Source organism: Pteropus medius, unplaced genomic scaffold, assembly GCF_902729225.1.
Source record: "Pteropus medius unplaced genomic scaffold, Ma_sr-lr_union100, whole genome shotgun sequence".
Taxonomy (NCBI): domain Eukaryota; kingdom Metazoa; phylum Chordata; class Mammalia; order Chiroptera; family Pteropodidae; genus Pteropus; species Pteropus medius.
Window position 1 is genome coordinate 4,093,618 of NW_024344374.1, and position 13,622 is coordinate 4,107,239.

At 40.6% G+C, this 13,622-nt stretch overlaps 2 protein-coding genes across 3 annotated transcripts in view; both read right to left on the reverse strand.

Annotated features, from left to right (window-relative positions):
* Window positions 1-3,152, reverse strand: part of CTNNAL1 (catenin alpha like 1) — a 52,203-nt gene extending 49,051 nt beyond the window's left edge. The window contains exon 1 of one of the 2 annotated variants that reach the window (XM_039870656.1): window positions 2,934-3,152. In XM_039870656.1, the coding sequence (XP_039726590.1) occupies window positions 2,934-3,074 (141 nt within the window). In that variant the 5' untranslated portion in view covers window positions 3,075-3,152. The remainder of the gene's footprint in view (window positions 1-2,933) is intronic. The other variant, XM_039870657.1, reaches the window with a different exon arrangement.
* Window positions 3,153-7,212: 4,060 nt separating this feature from the next.
* Window positions 7,213-13,622, reverse strand: part of TMEM245 (transmembrane protein 245) — an 84,696-nt gene continuing 78,286 nt past the window's right edge. Inside the window, exon 17 of the mRNA XM_039870660.1 lies at window positions 7,213-9,701. Coding sequence (XP_039726594.1) covers window positions 9,656-9,701 — 46 coding nt within the window. The 3' untranslated portion in view covers window positions 7,213-9,655. The remainder of the gene's footprint in view (window positions 9,702-13,622) is intronic.

Consider the following 13,622-nt stretch of genomic DNA (forward strand, 5'->3'; position numbering starts at 1 on the left):
AATCGCCTTTATCAAATTCTACTTTTAAAAATCCTGTTGAATCTGGTGACAGCCAGAGGGGAGCGGGGTGGGGGACCTGGAGAAAACAGTGAACGGTTAAAGAAGTACAAATTAGTAGTTGATAGATGGTCACGGGGAGAGATGGAGCACGACACAGGGAATGCAGTCAGCAGTAATGTAATGGCCATGTGTAGGGCCAGAGGGAAGATAGAGCAATCAGGGAGATCGTTTCATAAACTATATAAATGTCTAACCAATGTACTGTATACTTGGAACTAACAATAGCAAAAAAAAAAAAAAAAATCCTCTTGAAATTTTCACTGCAATTGCATTAAATTTATTGATCAATAGGGAAAGCAGATGTGCCTATAATATCAATTCACCTAACCATGAACACAGTACTTCTCTCTTATTTAGACCTACTTTGGCTGTCCATAAAATTTTTAAATTTTCTCCACGAAGTCTGGCATGTCTTTTGTTATAAATATATTCCTAGGAACCTCATTTTTATTCTAACCAGTATTCTTTTAGGATTAACTTTTTTTTTATTAGTGTGTAGAGAAATGAAGTTGATTTTAGTATCCTACATTCAGTGTACTTACCAAACTTCCTAATTTTTGTAATTTATTTGTAAACTCTTGAGTTTCCTATGTAGATAATTATATCACAGTAAGAGTTTTGATTTCCTTTTTCCTATCTTTACACCTTTCACTTCTTGTCTTGTTGCGCTCGTTACACACTTTCCCGCTTTGTTAACAGTATTCTGGCCATGCTTTATACTTCTTTTTTACTTTAAACGTAATTTAACTGTTCTTGTTGAATACAGGCAATCATTAGTAATATCAGTTATGGCATTGTACTAAAGATATTGTTGTGGGTACATAATGTGTGGGATGCAGAAGCTCAGTTTTGGCCTTGAATGAGTCTTTAACAGAAAAGAAAAAAAAAAAACTGGCACTTTCCCCCTTTGGCACTGACCTCTAGTTAACTCTCAAAAGCAAGTGCACATTCCTCCTCCACTCTCTCCACCCCCTTTTACCCCGAATTATACAATGTAGAGCTGTAGGACTGATATATTTTTAGCAGTGATAGTGTAAAAAATTACCATTTCTCTAGATTACAAACAACCTTCCAGCTTGTTTTTTCATTGTGGACTCTCTGTACCTCCTACTAGCTGACCTCATCACTGCTTCAGATCTCTAGAAAGGACATAACATATGGTGTAGCTTAGAGCATAGACTCCGGAGCCACGATGCCTGGGTTCAAATGCCAGCTTGACATGTATAGTTGAAAGTCCCGTGACAAGTTACTTAACCTCACTATTCCCAATTTCCTCATCTGTATAATGAGAAAAAACATCTATCTACCACACAGGACTGTTTTGAGAATTAAATCAGTTTTTTTTTTATAAAGTGCTTGGAACATGGCCTGACGCATAGTCAATGTTAAATGAATAATATATTGTCAACTTGAACTCCACCACTCTCTTATCTCTGTCTCTTAAAACTACTCCCATATTTCTCATTTTTTGGTGGTGGTGATGGTATTGGTGGTGAAGGTGGGGGTTTTTTGTTTGTTTTTGTTGGGGGCAATGCAGACATTACTAACTGATCTTAGCACTCCTCACTGGTCAGTGCTTCTATCAGAATGGAAGGAGCCTGTCAGATGTATTCGTTCACTATTTGGTTAACCAGTTGAAAATGAGCACAGGTGAAGAAAATGGAGCTTTTCTTTAATGAGCATAACAGGAATCCAGAGACATGTGCGACTGCTGTTTCCAAGTATTTGCAGGGCTGACATGGAGAAGAGATAGCATTTAGAATTCTTTGGACCAGCTCTGTGCTCCCCATCAGTGAACATGTTTAAGCAAGAGACTGGTAACCAGGTGTCAAAAATGCTATAAGAAAGAATTTTTAAATTTAGAATCAAGTAACCTTTAAGATTCCTTCTACCTCTAAAATCTTGGCAATACTAATGTGAGTCATGAAGACGTTGCCATCTAGTTGTGAGTCACACGCATCGCCAACGCGCTCCTGAAGGCACGGAGTTCTCCACTCCCCACAGTGCTTGGCACACAACAGGTCTAGCTGAGGAATTCTAGCCCTCAGGCTGCGTATAAGTCGGCTCACAGTAACAAAAACTTCTCTAAAACCAAGCGCGTCAATGAGCTGATTGCAGACTTCTGTTATGGCCAACATATACAGTAAAGCATATATCCCAAATGAGATTTGGCAAAAAGATGTGTATTCGGATTAACTCTCGGACAGTCCTTCACTTCACTCTCCCGAGGCCGGACAAAAGCTAAGTGAAGTGAGCAGGCTAAGGCAAAGGAGCAGGGTGGCCCGGGGTGAATGGGAGACGGCGAGGCGACGCACACGCCGGGGAGAGGGACAAAGGCCTCGGGAGAGCACGCTGGACTTGGAATGCCCCAGCTATAGTGGCCACCGGTCCGGGTTTGGGCTAGGGATGCAAACGTGCGCCAGTACTGGATTAAACAGCACCAACGAGGAGGGCCCCTACGTGTCAGCGGGGCCCCCGCGGGGGTGGGTCCTCTGCATCCGGGGAGTTGGGTTCGGACGCCCACCCGCCAAGGGGGCCTGGCTGGGCCGGGGCCGCCGGAGCCGCAGCCCCAAGACGGGTCGCGTGGGGCAGGCCGGGCGGCGCACCTGCCGGCAGGGCACTCAGGTCCGCACTGGGCTCCCCGCCCCGCAGCCCCGGGCCGCTCAGCCCGCTCGGCCTCGCCGCGGGATTTCAGAGGGTCCCCGCTCCCTCCGCCTGCGCGGGTCCCCACCCCAGACAGGCGGTCCGGCACCGACGCCGCAGTACCGGTCCGGGATGTGGGCAGCGGCTGCCTCCGGCCGGGGCCCAGCAGCCGCCGCCATCGCGGGCCGCGGTCAGAGGGAGACGAGGGGCTGTGCTGGGCGCCACTTTACCTGAGAAACCAGCGGGAGCAGCGTCTGCTCCACGGAGCGAGTTTTGATCTCGAGTCCTGAGTCGAAGGCAAAGCCAGACGGGCCGGAGCCTTGCACTGCCCTGGCGCCGCCAACGCCGGCGGGGCCCGGAGAGGCAGCCATGGCCCACCGCGGGTCGCGCAGCCGGGACGCCGCGCCACTGCGGGCCCGCCGCCTGCCAGCCAGCCCGCCCGCGGCGGCGGCGATGCACCCGCGCCGCCGAGGCCCCGCCCCCGCTCGGCCCCGCCCCCGCTCGGCCCCGCCCCCGGCCCGCTTGGCCGCCGCCGCACCCCGCCCCGGGACGGTCCGCCTCTGCCTCGCCCAACGCGTGCTGGTCCTGGGTCCGCCCTGCAGCCCCGCCCCCCTAACCTAGGGCCCCGCCCGGCGAGACGCCGTCCTCCTCCCCCGTCCCCACCCAGTCTCTCTCCTGCGACCACCCTTCGGTGGGTCCCACGCATGTCTCGCCCCACCGGAACAGAAACAGGACACCCGAGGGCCACCCACGGCCACGTGGTCTCTCACCACAAGGACAACCGTCCGAGCAAAGCTTCCATTCCTTCCGAAAGTTGACTCGTCCTAACGACGATTCCTGCGACGATTTCTGGAAGCTGCGCTGGGGGTTGAAACTAACTGGTAGAGCCGACCCAAAGTGAAGTCTGTAAGGGAGGGGATTTTACCCTGAGATGGGAATTCTACCAGTAATAGTCTTTCTGGGGTTCCATTTCCCCTCCACGCTGCTCCTTTTCTGACTTTCTCACAAACACTTTAAGCCGGATTGAAAAGGAAATATTCAGTAATGTAATTAAGGAGTCTAGGTACTTGGCGAGAAGACATTGATTGGGTGTCTTTCAAGCTGCTGTTCAGAATTGCTCTTGAAGAGGAAATTAAAGAGCATATGGAAAAGCTTCACCTACTGTTCAATAGTATTTTTTGAAAATTACATTTCCTTTAGTGCCTAGCACTAACAGTTTCTTAACAGCTGTTCATTGACTGAAAAGATTGTTAGTGTATACTTCTGACTAAACTTTCCAATAAAGCTAAGCACAGAGCACTTGCATGATTGCGATGGAAAGGAGAGCTAAACACCTTACCGTAATGATTCCAGGAGTAAAGCCAAAGGAAAAAAAAAGTCGTCAGAAGCACACACTCTCTAAAGGGGTCTAGGCTTAAACAATAGACTGAGAAGCATGAAGAAATATTTGTGAACTATCATATCTGATGAGAAACTATTTGAGAGTAGAAAAGATTGAGGCTGCCTAGTCCACTCTTAAACCTTAGTCAGAATAATTTCTCTATCCATGTCAGATGAACTGAAGACCACCAACTCAAGATGTCAGCAAGCTCTTTCCCAAGCACTGCTGAAATGTTCCGCAGTATTTCCACTGTGGGTTCAGCTCCATCTGCCAGTGCTACATGGATATCTTTGGTATTGAATATAGCCATAACTTAGGCTTGTTCTGTTCATTCAAAATGTGCAGTTCCTTTATACAACTTCTTTTCCATGTTATTACTTCCCAGCCATCCACCCCGTCATTTCCTTATCTACTACTGGGCCACTTATCATGTATACTGAGGGCTCCAGCATCAGTCTTGGACCTTTTCACTTCTAAGGTGCCCAGCACCCACATTCCAGACACATCGTCCCTTATGTAATTGCCCGCATTTCATAAAAATTCAGTGTAGGCACTGGTGCCAAAGATATAAGACCTAAGAAATACATGGGTGTATTTGTGAAAGTCTGATTTCACTGAAGATCAAATTTCTCAACAGAAATGAGACTACGTTTAGCACCTGATTCATTCAACACTAGTAATTTTATTTCAAAATATAAATATTTTACATTTACAAAGAAATTACATCAGTAGGTTGTCAAAGTTAAAGCTAAGACAGCATTTGTGTGAGAATAAAGATGTTTTGTCGTATTTGAATCTTTTTTACTTTCAAACCATCTCCACTTTGCCTGAGAATGCAGAGATGATACCTTCTCCAAAATTACATAAGCAATCACAACTTGGTTTCAATCTTGGTTTCAAAATCAAATGGTATTTGAAATACACTCCAAGTCCCCTAAGTGGCACTGCAAAGGACAAAAGAAGGGTTTTCTTTGGGATAGCTATAACAACAGTTCTACTTTCTGGGTCACTGCAATAAAAAAGAAATAGTGTTTGATAATAAGCCAAAATGATGTTACTTTAAGATTTGTTTCCATACCTTACACTGTAAAATATAAAGCTAAAAGAAAAATAAGAAACCAGGTGTAAATAACTCTGGACTTGGAGTCAGAAGTTCTGAAACTGAATTCTGGCTCCATCATTTTGTGGTATAAACATAAGGGAAAATCACACACAAAAATACCTTTCTGAGCCTCCAGTGCTTCATCTGATAACACTTAACATTTGCCTATCTCACAGGATTGTTATGAAAGCATTCTGTAAACTATAAAGTGCCACACAAAAGCATTATTAAAATTTAGTATCAATAAATCACCGCTGTCTGCACATTAATTGACCCTTGAAAAACTTGAAAACTAAACACAAATACTGATTTTACACACCATAGGTGGAAAATAACCTCTATACTTTACATATAGCTCTGAATGGCAAATATGTCTTATTTCCAATATCTCACTACACCTTGAGATTTATCAGGGTTATGTGGTACCATGGTAATACACGTACCATTCAGAATTTCCATTAAGGATGTCTTGTAAAAGACCTGTAAACTTACTCGAGAGCCATGTTTCCCAAAGGACCAGCAGTGCTTTGAGATGCTCTGAGAAAAGGATGGGGAAGTAGATTAAGATCCGATAAGTCTGAGTAAACACAGTCCCTGTCTCCTCTTAACCTTCAGAAAGAAAACAAACTCAGCATTCTTCGATTTTAATTGACCATGGAGTCCCTTCCCCGCCACACACACTTCTGTTCTTATAACACCTAATAACATCCCTTTGAACTACTGCTATAAGGAATACATTTTTCCAAAAGCTACTCAACTATGAGACAAAGGGAAGATGACAAGGGGCTGAGAGAAAAATAGAATTCTCTTCTGAATTCTATTACTAACTTCTGTGTTAGAAAAGCCACCAATGGATTTGTTTCTTTCTCCAGAAAATGACAGAATCACTTAATTATATAAGGCCCATTCTAGCATAGAATTTCTATGACTTGTAGACAGTTTAAAAATAATTAAGAGAATTGTAAATCAAGTATATCAAAAAATAACTGCTCGGTGGTTTGAGTATGCATATTTTTACAGGTCCTCAATAAGTTAAGGAAATGAATATATTTTGATGGCAAAATATGTAAAGGCAAGAAATTAATAAAAACAATGCTAGTTTTGTGATCCAAAACTAGCATTGTTTTTATTAATTTCTTGCCTTTACATATTTCTTAGCTGGAACTAGCATTTGGAAGTATGTTGTCAGAGGCTATTTCCGCTGTGAAATGCCTGCTGTGATACTCTTGTATTGGTCCTGCAAGACAGAGGAGACTACAGGTCAAGGCCAGAGGATGGGAAGTTCTGAAGGTTTTTCCTATAAACCCGAGGTTGAAAGCTCCGGAAAGCTCACCTAAAATTATTTTGCTCTAATCTAATCTAACCCCTCATGGCCTGAATTTCGAGTATTTCTTGCTCAGTAGTGACACATTCTGAAGTGATAAACAGAACAAAAGTGAGAACTCAAGGTGCTAGGAAGTTCTGAAGGATCACAATGGGTTCATGTTGAAGACCAAGGTTAGCCAGAGGAACTCAGTCTGCAAGCTCTTTGGCAGCCTTTTTGAACTGGAACAAACAGCTGCTACTTCCAAAAGCTACTGATTTTTAAAAATACAATACCTCCATTAATACTTCTTGGGTGAACCCTCCCACCGTCCATAGTCAATTGCCCAATTGCCCGTCTCAGAAGAGAACACTGCCAGCTGACCACTCTAATGGAAGAGGGTGTCAGGATTCCTTGCAAATTTAAGAATAAATAAGACTGGTTTCTAAGGAAGTCTGACAGAGATCACTTCCAGGAACAGAGAGTGTGATAGGAATTTTGGATCTGAAGCAGGACTTATATGACAGTTTATGTTGAACATCCCATGACTTGTTTTTGCTCAGAAAGAACAACTTCTGTGTGGAGGGCTTTTTTCTCCTCTTCCTCCATTCAGTTTACAACTGAATAGTTAATGTGAACTTAAAATTAATCTTTAATAAAGCTGTAAAATCCAAAACATTGTGACATGATTTCTGTACTGTTTTTACTAGTGACTTCAACTTCACCAATGCATTCTGTTCCTAGGGAAACTTCCTCCTTCTGGGTCGAATCCTAACTGAGAATCTAAGGGTTGGTTATCTTTGAGACTTGAGCTTCAGACTTTTACCTTTTCATATCACTTGAGCTCTATGCCCTGTGAAAATTCTGTAAATCTTCACCATAGATGAGAGGGCACGTTTTTGAGGGTTCGAGGAAGATCTCTCCCAGGTGGTCAGCTTTCTCAGTCCTTATGAAGTTGCTGGAGTACTGGGCCTGTTCAATTTTCCTGATCGGGACTGCGTAGCACTGTGGGGCACCTTTGCTCCTGCTATTTCAGGGTGATACTACATCACTGCTAATTTTGGCATCTCTAATCTATTCTCTTAGGGTTCAGCATTCTCTCCCCTCTAAGAACCTGGCATTCATACAAATAATTACGTCCAGCGACAGCCATACATTAGCTCAAGTTTAGTTTTTTGCAATATCACTTTATATAGCTAAAAGCACTTTGGAAGAACGTAATTTGTATATGTACCCTAATTCATTATGGATAATATTTGCCTCTTATGAATATGTGCTAATTACAGCTATAAACTTATCAATATATAATTAACCAAAAAAAAAAAATCCTTTATTTCTTTAACTTTTTTAATGCAAAATTTTTAATTTTAGCAACACACATGATCTGGCTAAGCTTTAAGGTGAGAGAAGGCATTCTTATGCGTTAACTCCCATAGCACCTTGTATAGCTCCTGGCATGAAACCTAAGTTCCATGCAAACTCTCAACAAATGTTTTACTGAATGAATTATTAAACAACTGACTAAAGAAAAGAATGAGTTAATTAGTGGCCAAATGTAACACTGGGGGTTAAATCAAATTATAATCGTTGAAGGATTCCTGGTAAAAATAAGAGATCTGAATGTCATCTACTATATAGAGTCAAATACCCCATGGTAGTCTTTCTTCTAGATGGAGTTTTTCTTAAGTAATATCAGAATGAATTTAAGCTAATTATCACTAACTATCCTTCTTAGTGAGGTGTTTTAGAAAAAATGATTGCCACTTTTAAATGTCTTCCAAAAAAGGGATCTCTGATACTTAAGAATCCTTTCTACTCCATATTCCCCTGGGGGTAAAAAAAAAAAAAGAGCCTGATGATTGTTTTTACACAGTGGAAAGGGCAAAGAGCTAACAGCTGAGTCTAGTCGCAGCCCTGTCATTAACTGTAGGACAAGTCCAAGGACAGGTATTCTATTTCATAGCACTAAGAAAATTGCATAAGATATTAGAAGAAACACTACTGTATATGGATAGCAGAATTTGCGACTTATGGAGTCAGAAGATTTGAGGTCAATTCTTACTAAACTTTGACTTTGAGTTGTTCACTTTTCTGAACCTTAGCTTCTCCATCTGTATGAAACTTATAAAACAATATAAAGCTGGATGATCGATGACTGGAAGTGGTTGTGAAATAATATGCGCAAAAAGATTTGTAAAATGTAAAGCACTGTGGTTACTGTGATAGCTGACGTATTTTAAAAGTCACAATTTAATTCAACAAGCATCCATCGAGAATCTTATGTGCAAGGCACTGTGCTAAGTGAGGGGAAAATATTACATAAATATAAAATTCTACTGCCTATAAGTAACTTAAGTGGCAGAATTCCAAATGATAAACGGGGATACATTTAACGAATCAGTACTGCTGCACCTGAGATATTTCACTTAAAATATCTGGAAAGAAAAAAAAAAATCACAACATGAATTCCATACTGTTACCATTAATAGCAGCTTAATAAATATTGAACTTCGATGTGGTTGGCCAAGGTTTAGAAATTTGGCAACAGTGTAATAGGGGATGGAGGAAGAAAGGGGAGGAAGAGGTTCAGTCTGTGTCTCCTATGGTTGCAACATACAAGTAGATGAATTTCACTTAAGATTTGTTCTTTCTTAGGGAGGGCCACGCAATGTGGGATAAGGGTAGAAAATTCATTTTTCCTGCTTAAGCAACTATATACTCAAAAGTGAAAGCCCTTTTCATTGAAAAGTGACTGTCATAGAAAAGTTTAAGAACAGATTTCTTAAAACCAGAAAAAATTATATTTTTTAACAGCAGGTAGTTTAGGTCTCTTAAATTAACTTTATAAATACATATTATAATAATATAGATAAGCAAAGTGGGAAAATTTCAAACCATGGTTACCAGTGTATAAATGGAAAACTTTCAAACCATCATAGCAACAGTTAAGTGAGCAAACCACATTTCTGAGCTCAAAAGCTGTGCTTCACAGCAGACGATATAGCAAGCTTTCTCTTGTCCTCGCTTTCTGTATGGAAGATCAGGAGGCTTCTACTTCTTTTCCTGGGCTCTGCATGCTAGGCAGAGCTAAAAGGACAGAAGGCCACAGCTGAACTGAACTCAATTCAAGGTTGAATTTCCCAGAGAAATCACTGCAGAAATCACGTCAGTCTACTGAAGATTTCAGATCTTCGGAAATGTCACGGAAAGTCCTATAAGAAGAAAAGATAAAATGATTGGTTTTGTTTTTGGAAATAAGTGGGGAGGGAGAGGGTGAAATATGACCACAGAGATACGAAAGAGTATCTAACCAGTAATTAATTGCTATAGAATATCTTATTTTTATAATCTGAGAGCCTTGATGAAGTTATGTACTCATTATTTTTCTTAATATTTTCACTGCTAGTTGTTTCACATTCTTTAGTAACAAGAACTCCATTTTTTTGCTGAGTCCATTGTCTCCCATCCAAAAGACTTTGCCCAGACTCCCTTGAAACTGATGACCATGTGACTAAGTTCTAGCCAATGAGATATAAGTGGAAGTTTTGTGTGACTTCTGGACAGTGTCCTAAAAAGAGAAGGGCGATCTTCGACCTTTCCCGCTTCTTGCCGGCTAGAAAGTGAACACGACGATGTTAAAAAGAAAAACTTCAGGAGACCAAAGATCAAATGCTAAGTGGAAATGTTTTATTACAAAACAGGAACCTTACCCAGCAGAGTCCAAGCTCTGAGAGATGTGGTTCAGAGCAGGAGAAATGGGGTTAGGTTTTTCCATCAAATGACCTGGTACTGTTTTGTGTCTGATCCACATCGGGCATGCTGAGTGAATGTTGCTAACTGGCAAGTAATATCTGGGCTGGAGAGAGGTGGTGTGATGTAGCTATGAGGTGTCGACCTCAGGACTGTAGTTGCTAGTTTGCCTTTACTACGTAATTTATATGTCCAAGCTAGGATTATGTCACATGGTCAGATCTGCATATGTGTTGGCAGCCAAATGGCCAGGTCAGAGTTTATCAATGAACATGAGCTCAAGCACTCATTTAGACAAAAAGACCTCATACAAAGGCTGGCAGGACATTAAGGAGGGAGGCCTGGCATGGATGTCTGTGGTACAGTCATCATAACCCTGGACTGCCCACCTCTGAAATGCTTTCGCCCAAAAGAGAAAATAACTTGTAGCTCCTTTAAGTCTCTGTTATTTTGAATTCTGTTGATGGTGGAGTTTTTGAGTTTGTTTGTTTTGGGTTATATACAGCCTAATCTATCTTAAAGGGTACAGGTACGAAACAGAAGGTCATTACCACTCTTTTAGATAAAAGTTTCCTTGCTACTTTACAATATCACCAATTAGGAACACAGAAAAACATCTGAGCTTAAAAAGCTTGTTTTCAAAAACAATTTAAAATCTTCGAGTTATACTTATTAATTTGTAGTTGCGTAACTATACCTTATTGTTCCTTCTTAGATTATTTATCAGTCAAACGAAGCCCACTTTATTTTCAGACCTATAACCAAGTATTAAAAAGATTACCTAACTTTTTCAAGAGAAATAGATCTAAGATAGAATATAAGTGTTCCAAAACTTTAGAATCACTCACAAACAAAAGATGACCAAAAGTTATCATTAGGTAGGTACAAATCATCTAAAACTTCATACATCAAATAATCCAAACTTCAGATGCGATTACACACCCATGCCACCTGTCTTATATCTTTTGTCTTCTCGATTTTCAGTTCATATAAAATTTATTAGGAGGGTTAGTCAGGCAGGGCAGAGGTAAATCAAAGACTAAGGCTTTCCTACAATGTTGCGAGTACTTCAATATCAAAGTGAGCACAAGTACAATGTTACAGAAAAGAAATTACCTTCAAGTATCTCAAGGCTCTTTCAATGGGTGGTACCCTAAGCCCCTACACCTCTAACTAGTACAGCTCTACCTTCAAAGAAATGGCTTTAATAAGGGATTGTAAACTGGCAAGGTCCTTGCTATCTGTGAGGTCAACCAAGGGTTGCCTTGCCTAAAAAAAAAAAAAAAAAAAAAAAAAAAAACACAAAAAACACTTAAAACAAAACAAAACAAAAAACAGGAATGGCTTTGAGGAATAGGTTAAGCTTCCTGCATATGGCTCCCGTGGCTTTGGAAGAATTTGTGAGACATGGCAGAAATCACCATTGAATATATGCTGACAGGTCTAGGAACAGAGATAAATTGTTTCCTTAAATATTTTTATACTCTCAGAAAACTTCCTTCAAACTAAGATTTATAAACACATAGATTAATACATGTTCTATATGTAGGAATATCCATAGCTATATATCAAATCAGAGTTTCTCAATGGCAGCACTATTGACATTTTTGTGCATTATAAGTTCTTTAGCAAAATCCTTGCCTCTACCAACTGGAGTTGTGACGATCAAAATGTCTTTAGACACTGTCAAATGTACCGAGAGGAACAAAATCACACCCTCCCCCTAGAATCATTGCTCTAGATGTCTATTTATTTATATAACTGTTTTTTATACTCTCACTAAAATTTATGTTTTTACATTTGTGTATAGGCAAAGTTGGCTACAAATTGTCTCAGATGACAGGAATTTCAAGTAGCACTCAATTTTGTGAAACCTTGGAAAATCTTTATACCGAACTGGCCATTAGTATAAAGCATTTTCAAACACCCAACAGGTTCTTAAATTCATCCTCTGATATCTTTTTTAATTTCTAAGATACTTACAAGTTTGATTTCTAACTATTCAATTCCTCTGTTTATATATAAATTATGAATGAAAAATTCTGCCTCAGGGCAAAGATGCATGAAATAAGATTAAAATTGTGGTTGGCCTGGTGATTGCCTTCTGTTGACGAGTAAGCTTAGCTGTAACCTTGAAATTCATAGTACTATTCAATTCTGACTCCAAGCCAAGAAAGCCTCCAAATGACTCAGAAGAAAGAAAACAAAATTAAGTTAAGCTGAGAAAACAGTTATAAAAGAGTTTCCCAACTCAATACTGTATCTTCTTTAGGAGTGTATGTGTGTAAAACCCTAAAGAAGTAACACTGGTCTTAAGTCAACCTCCAATTATCTCTTTAAAAACAAACCCCATAACACAGAGATACAGAAATGATTTAAAAAATTATTTTTAATTGAATTTATTTGAACTAAAACAAAAACAAAAACAGTTCACCCATTTCTCCCACCCCCCAGCCCTGGCAACCACCAATCTGTTCTCTGTATCTACGAGCTTAGTATATTTATTTTTTAGATTCCACATATAAGAGAGATCATAAGGAATCTGTTTTTCTCTAATTTCTTTCTGGGCTCATCAAGAGGCACAGCGCTAACTAATGAGCAGGGTTCATAAAACTGCAACTCTCTGGATTAGAAAGAAACTAAGAAATAAACACTACATTGACAGTATTTCTAAAAATAGTAAATGTCTTATCTCAGCCACCTAAATACAGTATTCTTTCCCAAACCATAAGAATTATTACGTTCCTAAGAACCACAGTGGTGGAACAAGCAATGCAGAACAGGACCACTTGTGGCTGAGGGGACAGAGCACAGATGTTAACATTTTATAGTTCCTTTAATAGCAATGGGGATTAGGCAGTGTGCTTTCTCATTTATAATTCTTTGTTCCTTGAAAACGTTTGGGGATCTGCTTCCCCTAAAGTTTCAATGAGATTTTTATTCATTTAAATCTTGTCTGCTTTACAACTCAAGAGCTGCTGACTATCAGCCTCCTAGGGACACAGAATAAATTTTGAACATTTAAAAACAATAGCCTTAAGTGACTAATTTAACTTGCTTTAGTTGGTTTGGCATAGCTGTATTTCCTAAACTCTCACCAGCACACAGGTGCAAAACCTGCGACAGAGCATGTCATCACTATTATGCATATCCCTCCCCTTCCAACAAATCTGGGATAAAGTTCTAAGCCTGGAGTGTCAGGTAGCTAGTCAGACGAGAGCGACAGGGAACAAAGGCATAGGGGCCCAGCCTAGAGACTGCCCAAAGAATACCCAGTTGGTAGTTAGAGAATCTCTCCTGCCTCCCCAGAGACAAAGGACAGGAGGGTCATAGTCTTAGCTGGCCTAACCTGGCTACAGATAGATAGATGCCTGTGCAGAAGG